The sequence below is a fragment of the Aythya fuligula genome, chromosome W (assembly GCF_009819795.1).
Source record: "Aythya fuligula isolate bAytFul2 chromosome W, bAytFul2.pri, whole genome shotgun sequence".
In the NCBI taxonomy this organism is placed as follows: domain Eukaryota; kingdom Metazoa; phylum Chordata; class Aves; order Anseriformes; family Anatidae; genus Aythya; species Aythya fuligula.
Window position 1 is genome coordinate 11,373,379 of NC_045594.1, and position 16,680 is coordinate 11,390,058.

The window sequence follows — 16,680 nt, forward strand, 5'->3', positions numbered from 1 at the left end:
TAAACAACATACTTATAGACATAATTCCCTTCCCCCAAGAGTATAAGTCAGGTCGTAGGAACTGGTCTAATTAATTGTTCAGCTAGGCTGTTGGGGTCCTCGAATAAAGACTTCTTCTCCTTCTTAAAAGTCCTAACCTCTCTGCTGGTAAGGAGGGGGGGTAGTTCACCTAAGAGGATACGCAGTTAGTGTTACAGAATCACAGAATTTCCTAGGTTGGAAGAGACCTCAAGGTCATCGAGTCCAACCTCCAACCTAACGCTAACAGCCCTACACTAAACCATATCCCTAAGCTCTACATCTAAACGTCTTTTGAAGACTTCCAGGGATGGTGACTCCACCACTTCCCTGGGCAGCCAGTTCCAGTGCCTCACAACCCTTTCAGTGAAGAAGTTCTTCCTAACATCTAACCTAAAACTCCCCTGGCTCAACTTAAACCCATTCCCCCTCGTCCTGTCACCAGGCACGTGGGAGAACAGGCCAACCCCCACCTCGCTACAGCCTCCCTTGAGGTACCTAAAAAGAGCGATAAGGTCACCCCTGAGCCTCCTCTTCTCCAGGCTGAACAAGCCCAGCTCCCTCAGCCGCTCCTCGTAGGACTTGTTCTCCAGGCCCCTCACCATCTTCGTCGCCCTTCTCTGCACCCGCTCAAGCACCTCGATGTCCTTCTTGTAGCGAGGGGCCCAAAACTGAACACAGTACTCGAGGTGCGGCCTCACCAGAGCTGAGTACAGGGGGACGATCACCTCCCTAGCCCTGCTGGTCACGCTGTTCCTAATACAAGCCAGGATGCCGTTGGCCTTCTTGGCCACCTGAGCACACTGCTGGCTCATATTCAGCCGACTATCAACCATCACTCCCAGGTCCTTCTCTGCCTGGCAGCTTTCCAACCATTCCTCTCCCAGTCTGTAGCTCTGCTTGGGGTGCTACAGTACAGTTAGTAATGTTAGTATCACGGAAGGCAAAATTCTCAACATATCTTCTACCTTGTTCTAATTCTTGCCAGAGCCTAGAGTACGATCCTTCTTTAGGGACAGTGTTAATTACAGTCCCTGTCTCTCTTCCTGGAGTGACTGCTGCTGCCACGGGTACAATATTAGGATTATAGGGAGCATAACTTGGCTCTTTCTCCGAAAAAGGAATCTTATTGTTTACACATGAATTTAAAGCCTGAATTTTCATCAGACCCGTATTTTGGCCAAAATACTGCTGTTTCCTTAATTGGTTCTTTTGTCCAGACTGATACACAATATTTAACCTTTTTTTTTTTTTTTTTTTTTTTTTTTTTTTTACAATCTCCTCTAATTTGGGGATTATGTTTCCAATTTCTTATCATTCTTCAGGAAGAACTGTTGGTAGGCACTCCCCCAAGGATATCTCCCTGTCCCCTGGAACCCATATTTCCCATTTTTCCTAGCCCTCGTCAGTATGTTGCTACAGAAATTTCCCTTCTGCAGTGTACCACACACTAACGTACTGATTCTGGAAAATGGGGGTGTACTGCCAAGCACTTCCCAGTGCAAGGGTTACCGTACACCAAATTTCCCTGGTGTAGTGCCAGCACTTCCCTGTGCGAGGGCTTACCATACACCAAATTTCCCGAGTCTCTTCCTTTCTGTATGGAGTATTTTGCCTCTCTGTATTCAAAATCATCTGTTTGTTTCATTTTCTGAATCCTCTTTTAGTGTGTGGAACACACAATATAAAATTAGTGGAAGCTGAGAGGTGCATTTCATGCACCTCAGGTCTGCAAGGACAGGGTTTGCTATCCTTCATGGTCACTTCTGTGTCTGTCTACAGTTCTCTTCTTGCAGCACCAAAACACATACAGTGGAGCCCAGGAGAATGTAGATCTGCAGTAGACTGCTCACTTGTAATCTGAACTTTTTGTTGCTCCCTTGTTTAGCCTGAATTTCACCCAGGCTTTGAGAGCCAGGCTTTAATGGTGATGTTTAATGACAGGTTAGCTTTGCTAAGACCTAACTAAGTAATTGAAGTTGGGAAGAAAAAAAAAAAAAAAGTGAAGAATGCTAAACCTGTTGTAGCTTGTGCTTGTTCTGATGTCCCCTAACCTTGCCAAAAATTGCATGAAAGTCATACATTAACAGCAGCATTTCCTTTTCACAGCAAAGGAATGTAGAGACTGGCAATGAAATTCAAAGTGAGAAAAGATTTCCCCCAAACAGCCTCTTCCTTTCATGCTCTTTTTCTATTTACTGTTACTCATAACCTAGTAATCCACTTTGCATTTTGTAGTTGGGATTTTCCCTGCCATTTAATAATACATCTTTTTTTCCCCCCTCCTTCTGTGCTTGGAAAAATTCAGCTAAAAATTATACATATTTTATTTTTACATATATAAAGCTATGTAAAAAGGTGTCTCAATGGGACTAAGAAAGAGTCTTGACTCTTGATAGAAATCAAAGGGGCAGTTGGTTAATCTGTATTTTTTCATATTAGCATGTGCATGTGTCTGAAAATATTAGTAATAACGTGATGATGGTTATTTACTTGGTGTGTTGTATTTATATGTGCTTGCTAAATACCCTAACATATATTCACCAATAATGTAGGTATGTTCTGAGATGCTACTCGAGGGCTCCTGCCTTTTCATGAGTTAATCTTAGATGTCTTGATCTTGCTTATCAGTACCCAAGCCCCGCAAATGTCTCCCACTTCCTGTTGATCTATAAAAATCTTTCATATAGAAGATGTTAATTGTAGTAATGTGCTTGAGCACATGATAGAATAGGTACAAGTCAAGTGAGACAACAGTTGAGTAATGCGGCGTGACTTCCTTCCCCTGCAAGGTAGAGGGGTGCATAACCTTATGGGAAATATCACAGATTTCCCCTTCTCCCCTACACGTTGTGTCTAGGTTTGAGGTTGCAGCAGAGAAAAGACTTGTGGTTATGGACTGTTGCATTGTGTTACAACTTTGCTTGCTCTGAAAAGCCAGGTTTGGGTTGCAGGTGTGACAGCTATCTGGTCAGCTGTGGGGAAGAGGAAACAGAAAACCGGTGAATGAAATACTAAGAACGCCTCCCACCATGTAGGAGGCAGGATCTCGTAGAGAGGTTCTTATCTTTTTTTAAGCCCCTAGATAAATCTAAGCTTAGAGTGTAATACAGCTTTCTTATGTGCCTATGACATTATGCAGGCCTCTCTGTGCTGAAAAGCAAGCCAAATAGTAATATACCACACAAGGTAATTATTTAACCACACAAGGTAAAAAACAAACAAAAAAGAAACACAAAGAACAAAGATGGAAGCAGTACCAGCCTCATATTTAGAGGACAACAGTGGGAGAATAATGCACTCATCAGGACATTCTGTTCATTTCTGTGCTTTGCCATAGATTTCCTGTGTGTCTTGATGAAGTATTCCTTAGCTTCTGTACTCCAGTTTGCCATCTGCAAGTTGAAGATACAGAATCTAAAAGTGAAGATGAGGGTATTAAAAGCTGTATAGCTATAAAAAAAGTAATAAGAAAAAAAATCAGTACCTGTGATAGAGGGGACAATATAAATATTATGATAAGGGAGCAGTTTTAATTGTCACTGGAGGTATTTCTGGAAAGCATGCTTCCCTACTGTATTTACTCCTTTTTCATACATTTGAGTCGGATTGTGTCTCATAGATGCTTCCTGAGTTTTGGAACTTCATAAGATTACTGCTGCTTATTCTATGGATTAGTTTCTTTGCTTTATGCTTAACTGGCAAATTAATGTTGTCAGTAGCTTGGGAAAATACAGCTTGCCTTTTTATGCCCTCAGCCAGAAAGCAATTTGTGTCTGCAAATTTTCATGCAATGCTTTTGGTTTATTGCTATTATATCTTTGCTAAGATAATTATTACTGAGAATATCTTACAGATATTAGTGCCTGGGTATTATTTTGTGCAGTTGCGTATTGGCAAATAAAATGCTGTTTTTAATACTGCTTTAAATTAGTTTAACATATTCTAATAGAAGTATCTCATAAAGAGCCTATAACGTCATGCAAAGTACTTTTGAGACTTAATCAAGTTGGTAAAGCAGGGAATCTGTTTATTTAAATGAAGCTCTGGTATTCTCTGGCTATGCTGAATTTTTGCATAAGTGAAGGGGTGTGCAGGAAGCATCAGAGTCCTACAGAGAAAACTAGGACCTCTGGGTGTGGTTTAGGTGGGCTCACAGACGTGTGTTAACTGACTCTAGCAATACTAAGGCACTCTAGTTGACTATAAGGTTAAATTTTTGGAACCTATCAGTCACTGTTTCACCCCTTCCTCTCCCCACCAAACACAAACACACACACACACCAGGAATAAAGTGATACTAAGGAAAATATTTATTTCAGATAATAGCCAGTAGGGTATGTTGCTCAGAGTATTTCCTTACTAAGGAGCTTGATGTTCAGGTGCATATGAATTTGATAAAAGATGTATCTGAAAACCTTAGGGGAGGGGGTAGGTAGGATTTATTTTTTTTAAGGCAAGCCATGATGTTCTATTAAGTGAGCTATTTAGCATACTTTCATGTTCTTTTGTGCATGCACTGTTCCTTGAGATGCTGTCGCGTTAAGGGGTGTGGCCAATTAACCGCTATGGGTCCAGTTGGGTTCAGGGTATTGAACTGTCATGGTCACAGATTCACCAATAATGTAGCACGCTCTCACTCTAGTCACGTTCAATAACTATCACGGCTAGGAACAATGCAATTAAGTGCAGTTTATTACAGCAACTGCTACGCAGGTTCTTTGGATTGCTGGCAATAAATTCACTGTCTGCAAAAGCAAGCTAGCATGCATGAAACACGCAGGTACACACCTGATATAACCAAGCATTCGAAACTTACCCCACGGAATCCCAATGGGGGGAGGAGGCGGAGGGGGAGAGGCTCAGATCATTGAATGATCCCAGAAGTCAGAAGGTATCCTTCGTGATGGTATCTTCCCTAACATCCCCTCTCTCTTTAGCCAATTTATATTATTTTCTACCTTGAGCTTGAGTGACTCTAGTCATGCATATCTTGGTTATAATTGGTAAAATGTTTTCTCGCTTTTGTTTAAAGGTATAGGCTCTGAGAAATTCACAGCACGTGCTCAGTGAGGGCTGGTCGCACCTTGGAGGCAGGTAGCTTTTGGGATGGAGGTGTGTTTTGGTATTATGATGATATTATAATGAGCAAAAGTTCACTAGAATAGAGCATTTTGTCAAAAACATGACAGGTCATTGGCTCAGGGTAGCAAATGTGCAGCTTATTGCTCTCGGTGTGCACAAGAACAATCGAGTCCCCACCTGGTCACAGAGCCTAGCCGTGATGTCTCCACTCTGCTCTATGCTCCATGCTGTTCCTTAGAGTCAGCACACCAGGTTCCCCTAGTGCAATAGCATCTAAGGTTGGAAGCCTAGGGGACACTTAGGTAATGCAGCTACACTCCACCCTGAAAGCCTCTTCAATTCTGTATGTTTTCTTTAAAATGTGAATATTAGTTTAATTTTCCTAGTCACTTTAGGCAATTACTCTGCATAACCCACCCCGTGACTATAGTCACTCAAGCTTCATGACATCTGGAATGTGTCAGGTATATCACATACATTCTTGGGACGAGGATTATCGAGTGCATGCATATCGTGTAGGGATAGTAAACGTTTCATTATAGTCCAGAGTTTAACATACAAACTAATTGTTAGCATAAAGCATAATACAGTGAGTATTAACAAAACAACAACAGGGTGAAGCATCTTGTTGAAGATTCCCATGGCAGTTGACAACCATCCAAACAATGTGTCCCACCAACAGTGTTTATCATGTTTCTTTATTCTTTGCGTCACTCGATGTATTTTTCTATATCATGATGGACAGTAATCAAAGTCTTTCATCCATTTTCTCAAACTTGTTTCATAAACTGTTTCAGATCTTCATGTAACAGTAAATTCTTCACCAGGATAAGGTTCATTCCAATAGGCGTAGGCAGCAGATCATGTAGTATACTTTCAGTGGGTAAAGTTCCTCCTTCTCCCTGTTGTGGTTTAACCTGGCCGGCAACTAAACACCACACATCTGATCGTTCACCCTCCCCTCTCCCTCTCTGGGACGGGGGAGAGAAACCGGAAAGTGAAGCCTGTGGGTTGAGATAAAGACAGTTTATTAAGACAGGATAATAATAATAATAATAATAATAATAATAATAATAATAATGACAATGACAATAACAACAACAACAACAATAATAATAATAATAATAATAATGTGTACAAACAAGTGATGCACAATGCAATTGCTCACCATCCGCTGACCGATGCCCATCCTATCCCCGAGCAGCTGGCCCCCCCACCCCAGCTAGCCACCCCTATATATTGTTTAGCATGACGTCAGACGGTATGGAATACCCCTTTGGCTAGTTTGGGTCAGCTGTCATGGGTCTGTCCCCTCCCAGCTCCTGCTGCACCCCTAGCCTACCTGCTGGCAGGACAGAGCAAGAAACTGAAAAGTCCTTGACTTGGTGTAAGCACTGCTCTGCAACAATTAAAACATCAGCATGTTATCAGCACTCTTCTCATCCTAATCCAAAACATAGCACCCTACCAGCTACTAGGAGGAAAATTAACTCTATCCTAATTGAAACCAGGACATATATCCACCCCTTATTCCATACCATTTATGTCATGCTCAGGTTCCACCCTTTCCAAGACATTCTATTTAATCACCATTTTTCATCTATGGTATATAGCAATCATGGTAGTGATGACATACAGAATTATATAGTAATTCAAATAATACAATTCACCTCATGAGCTGTTCTCACCCAGTATTAAATCCCCCTGAGGTACACACCGGACCTCCCCTTTCTTTTGCATTACCCACCAAGTACGTCCAGGTCCCTGAGCAAAAGCAATCCCAGGAATGGGTTTGCCTTTTCCTGAGGCAGGGGTAGCCCAGACTGTTTTACCCAGCATGTTTCTTACATGCACTACAGGAACTTTATCCTCTTCTACAGTACGTAACAGGTTTGATTGGGCAGGTCCAGCTCGGTTAGCAGATCCCCTAGTATTGACTAACCAGGTGGCCTTTGCCAAGTGCGTATCCCAATGCTTGAATGTCCCAGCACCCATTGCTTTCAGCGTAGTCTTTAACAGTCCATTGTATCGCTCAACTTTCCCGGAGGCTGGTGCATGATAGGGGATGTGATACACTCACTCAATACCATGTTCTTTGGCCCAAGTGTCTATAAGGTTGTTTCGGAAATGAGTCCCATTGCCTGACTCTATTCTTTCTGGGGTGCCATGTCGCCATAGGACTTGCTTTTCAAGGCCCAGAATAGTGTTCCGGGCAGTGGATATGTTTCCAGCCATCCGGTGGTTGCTTCCACCATTGTAAGTACATGGCGCTTGCCGTTGCGGATTTGAGGGAGTGTGATGGAATCAATCTGCCAGGCCTCTCCATATTTATATTTCAGCCGTCGTCCTCCATACCAAAGAGGCTTTGACCGTTTGGCTTGCTTGATTGCACCACATGTTTCACAATCATGAATAACGTGTGCAATAGTGTCCATGCTCAGGTCCACCCCTTGATCACAAGCACATCTGCATGTTACATCCCTGCCTTGATGGCCTGAGATGTCATGGGCCCATCGGGCTATAAATAATTCACCTTTATGTTGCCAGTCCAGGTCCACCTGAGCCACTTCAATCTTAGCAGCTTGATCCACCTGCTGGTTGTTTTGATGTTCTTCAGCAGCCTGATTCTTGGGCACATGAGCATCTACGTGGCGTACCTTTACAACCAGGTTCTCTACCCGAGCAGCAATATCTTGCCACAATGCAGCGGCCCAGATGGGTTTGCCCCTGTACTGCCAGTTGCTCTGCTTCCATTGCTGTAATCACCCCCACAGGGCATTTGTTACCATCCATGAATCAGTGTAGAGATAGAGAACTGGTCACTTTTTTCGTTCAGCAATATCTAAATCCAGCTGAATGGCTTTCACTCCTGCAAATTGACTCAATTCACCTTCTCCCTCAGCAGCTTCTGCAACTCGTTGTGTAGGACTCCATACAGCAGCCTTCCATCTCCGATGCTTTCCCACAATACGACAGGACCCATCAATGAACAGGGCATATTGCTTCTCATTTTCTGGTTGTTGAAGATGGAAGGAGTTAGACCAATGGGAGTGTCCGAGTTGGTACATTTTCAAATATCTGTGGGAGCAGAAGCTTCTTGTCCTTTACAATCGACGTGGATGTCACTGTACCAATTATAAATTTGAATAGCAATTCAGTGCCTCTGTAACCCCAAAGACAGTACACAATTATAGGTTTGGTGTCGTGGTTTAAACCCGGCCAGCAGCTAAACACCACGCAGCCGTTCGCTCACCCTCCCCCCTCCCTCTCTGGGACAGGGGAGAGAAATGGAAAGTGAAGCCCATGAGTTGAGATAAAGACAGTTTAATAAGACAGGAAAATAATAATAACAATAATAATAATAATAATAATAATAATAATAATAATAATAATAATAATAACAATAATAATAATAATAATACAATGATGATAATAGTACTACTACTAATATGTACAAACGATGCACAATGCAATTGCTCACCACCCGCTGACCGATGCCCAGCCTAACCCCGAGCAGTCCGGCCCCCTCCCCCCGGCTAGCCACCCCTATATATTGTTTAGCATGACGTCAGATGGTATGGAATACCCCTTTGGCTAGTTTGGGTCACCTGTCCTGGGTCTGTCCCCTCCCAGCTCTTACTGCACCCCCAGCCTGCCTGTTGGCAGGACAGAGCAAGAAGCTGAGATGTCCTTGGCTTGGTATAAGTACTGCTCTGCAACAATTAAAACATCGGGGTGTTATCAGCACTCTTCTCATCCTAAGCAAAAAACATAGCATTCTACCAGCTACTAGGAAGAAAATTAACTCTGTCCTAACTGAAACCAGGACATTTGGTGAAAGTAAAATTGTGCCAGCAAATAGAATTTGGTTCAGTTATTTTGCTACAACCGGTACTATAATTTTGTGGTCTGGAAGAATCAGCATAAATTGTCTTAATTTCAGTCAGCCTATTGTAAGTAGACCCATTAGTTATTTGGCAACTGATTTGTCTGGCCTGAAGTGGCTTGAAGTTCAGTCATTCAAAGTGAATCATTCCAACTCCATTCATCTTTTGAAAATATCTTTTTTTTTTTTTTTTTTCCATTATAAACTAAAGTAGAGAGATTTAGGTAATTTATATTTTGCAGTGTTCCAACACTTGCACCACTTGCACTATACTGTGACAATGCATGGTTCCAAGGGTCATTATGAGATGTCACAATGAAACACCTCAGCTCCATGTACAACCACAGTAGCTAAGTTTAAGTTTTCCCTGATAGCACGTGTTCCCATAATCCAGCGTATTTAACTTGGACTTGGGACCACGGCCATTTTGGGTCTTTTTGGCTATGAACCAAAAGGGATTGCATTAAGGTCAGGGTAAAGCATAGAATTATCAATCCAAACTGCTGATTTGTGATTCTCCAGCTGTCCAAAAGCAGTTCAGTCACGATTCCTGTGAACACAAAAGGAAAGAATATATGCTCAGTTGTATTCAACCATCAGGGTTAGAAAAAGGGTGAGATAAAAATCTTTGACTTCCCAAGTCTAGGGATTTTTGGGGGTAGTTAACACCATTGCTGCTGTTCCAATCTGAGGCATTTTCACCAGCACAGGTTGTCCAGTATAAAATCCTGTAGGATGTTCTTCTCATATATAATAAACATTTGGGGTGATTGTATTGGTTGACGCACAGAAGGCTTTCAGTATCTCTGCCATTCTGCCATGTTTGGAACTGCGGCAGTCAAAGGTGCAGTGTTAGCATTCAACTGTCTGTAATCCACTGTAAAACGCTGTTGCCCGGTTGGTTACTTTATGGGCCACACCGGTGAATTGTAAGGTCAATGAGTCCTTTTAATAATGCCTCTTTCTTCCAATTCTGTTACCACACCGTCAATCCCCATAAGTGCTGCTGCTGGCGACGGATGTTGCCAAACATTAGTGATTTTAGCAGGGGGGAAGGATATGGATGTTTGTAACAGACTCAGTCTCACTGTGCCTGAATCCACTTGATATGTCATGAAACTCCACACAGTCCCATCTGGGATTTTCCACATTTGCCCATGCAGTATGTCAAATCCTAAAATATTAGTATATGCAGCAACAACTAATACTTCTACCCTGGTTAATTTCTGTTCCTCTGGCAGCCAGAGTGAAATTTTTGTGGTGGGGCATTGTTTTTCCACACTGTTGATTCCCGTGAATTTAACCCTGCGTCGACCAGGTCTTATGCCCAGGGTTTGTGCTGTCTCGTGTAATTAACAACATTTGGGCCCTGGTGTCAATGAGAAAGTTTACCAATATTTTTCAGGGTCCAACAGGAATGGGGCCAGAGTGTTCATTAGAGAGCCATTGAATTGCTAATACCTGCCGAGCAGGGTGGCTCACTGCCTTCCCAGGGATAGTTTTTTTTTGCTGAGCTTCCTCCTCGTCAATTAGGCTCGGTGCAGAAGGTGCACTTTCCTTATGGGTCGGGGGTTTTCTGGTTAGGCAATTCTTCCCAGCTGGAATATTTTTCTTACCCAGAGATCAGACTAATGTAGAGGTCCTCCGTAGAGGCACAACACAAGAATGGTCAGGGTGCACCCAAAGCTAGGGCCTTACACCACAACTCACCCCGTTCCTTATTAAGTTTCAATCTCTCTTTGAATTTGGGTATCTGGGGTTTTCAGTATGGATTTGGCAAACTCACCGGGAGTGATCTGGGGGCTTAGTACTGAATGAACTAATATCTATATCTTGTAGGCCACAGATAAGAGGGGTTAATTGAGCTGGGTTGATAGGAGGTAACAGCGGGGATTTCCTGAATTCATATCTTTCACATATCGCCTGAATGCAGGCTGCTTTCTGTACTGCTACAGCCAGGTCAGAATAGTTTGTGGCTCTAATTTCCAGTGGTTCCCCTCTCTCCTGGGGATCTATATCCCCTGCCCAGTATACAGCTCGTTCAGTTATAGAGTAATTATGGTCTCCTGGTGTGGTAGTTAAAAATACTCCTGGTCCCCCAAAACCTCTTGCTTCTTCCTCATTCAACGTAATTTGGTCTCCTCCTTCAAGAGAAACTCGCCACACATACTCGACTTCCGAGTCTCCTGACTGCCTTGAGAACTTCTCCTGTATTCTTATCAACTCTGCTGGTGACCATGGGATTGTTCGCACAGTAGTGAGGATTTCATCTTCATCATCAACAGTGGTCTCAGTTTTAACTAAAGGTCTCAAAGAAATCAATTGATGTTCAGAATCATCAGTCTTACTGGTATAACCAAGTGTTCAAATCTTACCCAAAAATGTCCCAGTGAGGGAGGAAGACACCACCGTGACTTCTGGTTATACCGACCACTTCTGAAGCAGATCGAACTCCCTCATATGCTGCCAATACCTCCTTTTCGGTTGGAGTGTAGCGGGCCTCATACCCTCTGTATCCCCAACTCCAAAACCCTAGGGGTCGACCTCGAGTTTCCCCAGGTTCTTTCTGCCAGAGGCTCCAGGTGGGGCCGTTCTCCTCGGCTGCGGTGTAGAGCACATTCTTTACATCTGGTCCTGTTCGGACTGGCCCAAGGGCTAGTGCATGAACTATTTCCTGCTTGATTTGTTCAAAGGCTTGTTGTTGCTCGGGGCCCCATTCAAACTCATTCTTCTTACGGGCTACTTGGTAGAGCGGGTTTACAATCAGAATGTAATTTGGGATGTGCATTCTCCAAAACCCCACAACACCTAGGAAAGTCTGTGTTTCTTTTTTGCTAGTTGGTGGAGACATTGCTGTTATTTTGCTGATCACATCCATTGGGATTTGACGACGTCCATCTTGACATTTTATTCCTAAAAACTGGATCTCTCGTGCAGGTCCTTTGACTTTATTTTGTTTTATGGTAAAACCGGCCTTCAGAAGGATTTGGACTATTTTCTTCCCTTTCCCGAAAACTTCCTCTGCTGTGTCACCCTACACGATGATGTCATCAGTGTACTGAAGGTGCTCAGGAGCTCCCCCTTGCTCCAACGCAGACTGGATTAGTCCATGGCAAATGGTAGGGCTGTGTTTCCACCCCTGGGGCAGCCGATTCCAAGTATATTGGACTCCCCTCCAAGTGAAAGTAAACTGTGGCCTGCACTCTGCTGCTAGAGGGATGGAGAAAAATGCATTAGCGATATCAATTGTGGCATACCACTTGGCTGCCTTCGATTCAAGTTCGTACTGGAGTTCCAGCATGTCTGGCACAGCAGCACTCAGTGGTGGCGTGACTTCGTTCAGGCCAGGATAGTCCACTGTTAGTCTCCACTCACCATTAGACTTTCGCACTGGCCATATGGGACTATTAAAAGGTGAGTGAATCTTCCTGATCACTCCTTGGCTCTCCAGTTGACGAATTAGCTTATGGATTGGAATCGGGGCGTCTCGGTTGGTGCGATATTCCAACGGTGCACAGTTGTGGTAGCGATTGGCACTTGCTGTTCTTCAACCCTCAACAGCCCCACAACAGAAGGGTCCTCCGAGAGACGGGACAAGGTAGACAATTGTTTAATGCCCTCTGTCTCTAAGGCAGCTATGCCAAAAGCCCACCGGAACCCTTTTGGGTCTTTGAAATATCCTCTTCTATGTCTATGCCAAGGATGCACGGAGCAACCAGGCCAGTCACACTACGGTGTCCTCCCCCTGGCTGGAGGCAGAGCCCCTCTAATCCTGCTCAGAATCTTCCTTTCTGTGTTTAAAGGACTGCCTGATGGAAACTGGAGCAGCAAGTTTTTTCAGAGAACCCCTTTTTCCTGATTGTTTTATTTTGCAACTCACGTACCTGTGCCTCTAGGGTCGAGCTAGATTTTCCATCTCATTTTCTCATGTCCTCTCCATGGTCACATTGGTAAAACCCCAGGGTGGCACGGGGTGTGTACCCACTATATCGTCTTCCTTGCGCGGATGGATGCTTACCCCTGATAGCTGAGACACTGGTGGGGAGGAAAATAATCTCTCTTCAAGTTGGTGGAACTTTTCAGAAAGTTTCTCCAAAGTATTCTCTTTTAGTTGGTGGAAACTGGTTTGTTCAGGTGGGGAGGAAGATAAATTCTCTTTAAGTTGGTGGACCTCTTCAGAAAGTTTCTCCACAGTCGAGACGCAGGCCTGTAGGGAAGAGGAGAGACTTTCTTCGTACTGCCAGAGTTGTTTAGCCACTTCATCCACTGTGGGTTCCTCATCCTCTTTCCAGGCCATTATTGCCAATGAGCTGGCATATGATGATGGTGCACTCTGTACAAACATCTGCCACATGGGTCGTGTACACCTGACTTCATCTGTGGATATTTGTCTGTTGTCTAGGTCCTCATAAATCACCTTCCGTGCAGCTAATTCCCTCAGGTACTGGATTCCCTTCTCCATAGTGGTCCACTTGCCTGGTAGACATAAAAGTTCTTCCTTGAAGGGATACCTTTCCTTCATAGCTGACAGAAGACACCTCCAGAGGCTTTAAGGCCATGCTCCATCTCCAATTGCTTTGTCAATGCCTGCGTCTCTAGCAAGGGATCCTAGCTGCCTGGCTTCCCTGCCCTCTAATTCCACACAATTGGCTCCGCTGTCCCAGCACTGTAGCAGCCAGTTGATAATCTGCTCACCTATACAGTGACCAAAATCTTTTTGCACATCTCGTAGCTCACGCTGGTATAGGTTTCGGGTAATTACTGTTGATTTTTCGACATCCTCATCTTCATCCTCCTGCACCTCTGATGGCCCAGCATCATCTTCTCTATACCTAGACCTAGCAGAAGACTCTCTGCGTTCTGAATGACTACATCTAAATGACCACAGCTGCACATTGAGAAAATAAGTTAAAATTACTTTTCAATGTGAGGGCTGCTTTTAAGTGATGTAATGAGACCAAATGAGCCAGAACTTGTTATCCAAATTGTTTTAAATATCAAGTAAAACAGCTCATTTTTTACACCAAGAGATTAAAGCTTATCTTTTATGTTTTGTTTTGTTTTGTTTTGTTTTGTTTTGTTTTGTTTTTTTGTTGTTGTTGTTCTCTGCATTTCAGTGATTGTTACAGAGTTTGCACAGTAGCTTTTGTTTTAATGTCCCCTTCCAGCCTGTTATCTGGGTTGGCCTTTCTTGATGAAGCACATCCCCTTGTATGTACTGGTAACTTCCTAGACTTTGCTAAAAACGTTATCTCTTGCTGAACATCTGTATCTGCTAGGCTTTATCAGTTATTGCTAATCCTTTCTTTCTTTCCAAGGTGTTTATGCACTGGATAGCATCATGCAAAGCTGGTTTACACTTTTCACTCCAACAGAAGCCACTAGTATTGTTGCTACAACAGTGATGTCCAACAGCACCATTGTCCGTCTGCATCTGGACTGCCATCAGCAGGAGAAGCTGGCTGGCAGTGCTAGGACGCTTGCTCTACAGTGTGCCATGAAGGATCCTCAAAACTGTGCCCTCTCTGCACTGACCTTATGTGAAAAGGATCACATAGCTTTTGAGACTGCTTACCAAATTGTTCTAGATGCTGCTACAACTGGCATGAGCTACTCACAACTTTTTACTATAGCACGATACATGGAACACCGTGGTTACCCCATGCGGGCCTACAAGCTGGCCACTTTGGCCATGACGCATCTCAACCTGAGTTACAATCAGGATACACACCCTGCTATTAATGATGTTCTGTGGGCATGTGCACTCAGCCATTCTCTTGGGAAAAATGAGCTAGCAGCTATAATACCTCTGGTGGTCAAAAGTGTCAAATGTGCAACAGTACTGTCAGACATTTTGCGTAGGTGTACTTTGACTACTCCTGGCATAGTGGGACTTCATGGAAGGAGGAACTCTGGTAAGCTCATGTCACTGGACAAAGCCCCTTTAAGGCAACTCTTGGATGCCACAATCGGAGCCTACATTAATACGACTCATTCACGTCTCACTCACATCAGCCCTCGACACTATAGTGAGTTTATAGAGTTCCTTAGCAAGGCCCGAGAGACCTTCTTAATGGCTCATGATGGACATATCCAGTTTACACAGTTTATTGACAACCTAAAACAAATCTACAAAGGCAAAAAGAAACTGATGATGTTGGTTCGTGAACGTTTTGGTTGATGAAAATGTGTGAATTTGGATGGGGGGTTGGGGGGAGGGAAAGGGTGGTTTGTTTCTACTTGAGCCTGCCTTTGTATCCTTTTTAACTTAAAGAAACAGAGCCACACCGGTATTATATGTGTATAGTTATACTGAGTTTGCAAACTAAACTGTCATGTTGTGAAAGTTTGTGTGTTTATTGTTTATTTTTTTTCTCCTTTTTTTCTGTTATGTATGAGAGAGAGAGGTTAAAAAAGGTTTGGTTTACACTGAGTATATGTTGTCAAGTGGCAAAAGCCCACATCGCTCTCCTGTTCTTTCTGTATATGTTCACAGCCTCAAAAAACAAGCATATATTGCAATGGCTTTAACAAACAAACAAAACACCTCCATCCTGTGATAAGTACCTCGAATGGATCCAGCTTTACTCCTTTGTAACTCATCCTTACATTTCAGCATATTTAAACAAAGCAACAAATGAAATACTAATAGTTATAAGGCTGACCACATGGCTTTCCAGTGCTGTTCATCCAGAAGCATGGCACACAATGCTTGTGCATGTGGAAACTTAGCAACTGTCAACATACATTCTCAGGGATTTATCAAAAAATAATAATAAAAAAGAATGAAAGCATTTATTGTACTGTATATATATTATAGTATATGTCTGAATACTGAAAAATATAACATTAATTTATAAAAAAAAATCTATCTAATGCAAAATACTTGAAGCTGCAGTAGCTTGGTTTTAAACAAAAAAGAAAACCTATGAGAAGGATTAAAGTGCGCCTTGCTTCAGGGTTGGCTTAGGTGGTGAACTATATGCTGGGCATCTATGCAGAGCCACCTTTTGGATAGCATGGTTGGACTGATACCTATTGGGGGAAGGTGTTTTATATATATATATGTATATATATATACACACATGCTTGTAACAGGCACTATAGTAAAGAGGGACAACAAAAAATACGCAGCGAGAGCAGCAAGCCTTAGCATTAAGAATATAGTGTGCCAGAATTGGGGTTTGTGCCTCCTAGCCTAGAAAGCTTAAAGAAATATCCTTTTGACACAAAACACATAATGTTTTCCAAAATGATTGACATGACATGTTATGCCTTTGCAGTGAGCTAACCTTTGTGCACAAATAACATATATATATTATATATATATACCTTCTGCATAGGTATTTTGACTTTGTGCAGGACAGAAAGTTGTGTAGGTATGACTGTTTTACTTTTCAGTTTATTTTTTAAATATATTTTATTTTCTCTAGAATTACTCAAACAAAAGCAGCCTTCTATCTTGCCTTGTCTTAATGCTTTAAAATAACCAAACTGAAGATCTAATTACCAAACTCTTCATTATATTATTAAATACCAACTTTGGTTACAGTACAATGTCTTCACTTTAGCTGATGGTTCTGTATCCTTGTGCTTTTTAAAGCAGTTTTTATGTTTTGGTGCAAAAGTTGTCCAGTGTCTCTTGTTCCCTTCATTAGAGAACATGATAGAGGTATGTTTGGTAGGTATTT

General features: G+C 42.7%; 1 protein-coding gene across 1 annotated transcript in view; it reads left to right on the top strand.

Moving 5' to 3' along the window:
* LOC116501425 (zinc finger SWIM domain-containing protein 6-like) overlaps positions 1 to 15,791 on the top strand; it is a 225,053-nt gene extending 209,262 nt beyond the window's left edge. The window contains exon 14 of the mRNA XM_032206977.1: positions 14,308 to 15,791. Within this exon, the coding sequence (XP_032062868.1) occupies positions 14,308 to 15,170 (863 nt within the window). The 3' untranslated portion in view covers positions 15,171 to 15,791. The remainder of the gene's footprint in view (positions 1 to 14,307) is intronic.
* Positions 15,792 to 16,680: the final 889 nt, after the last annotated feature.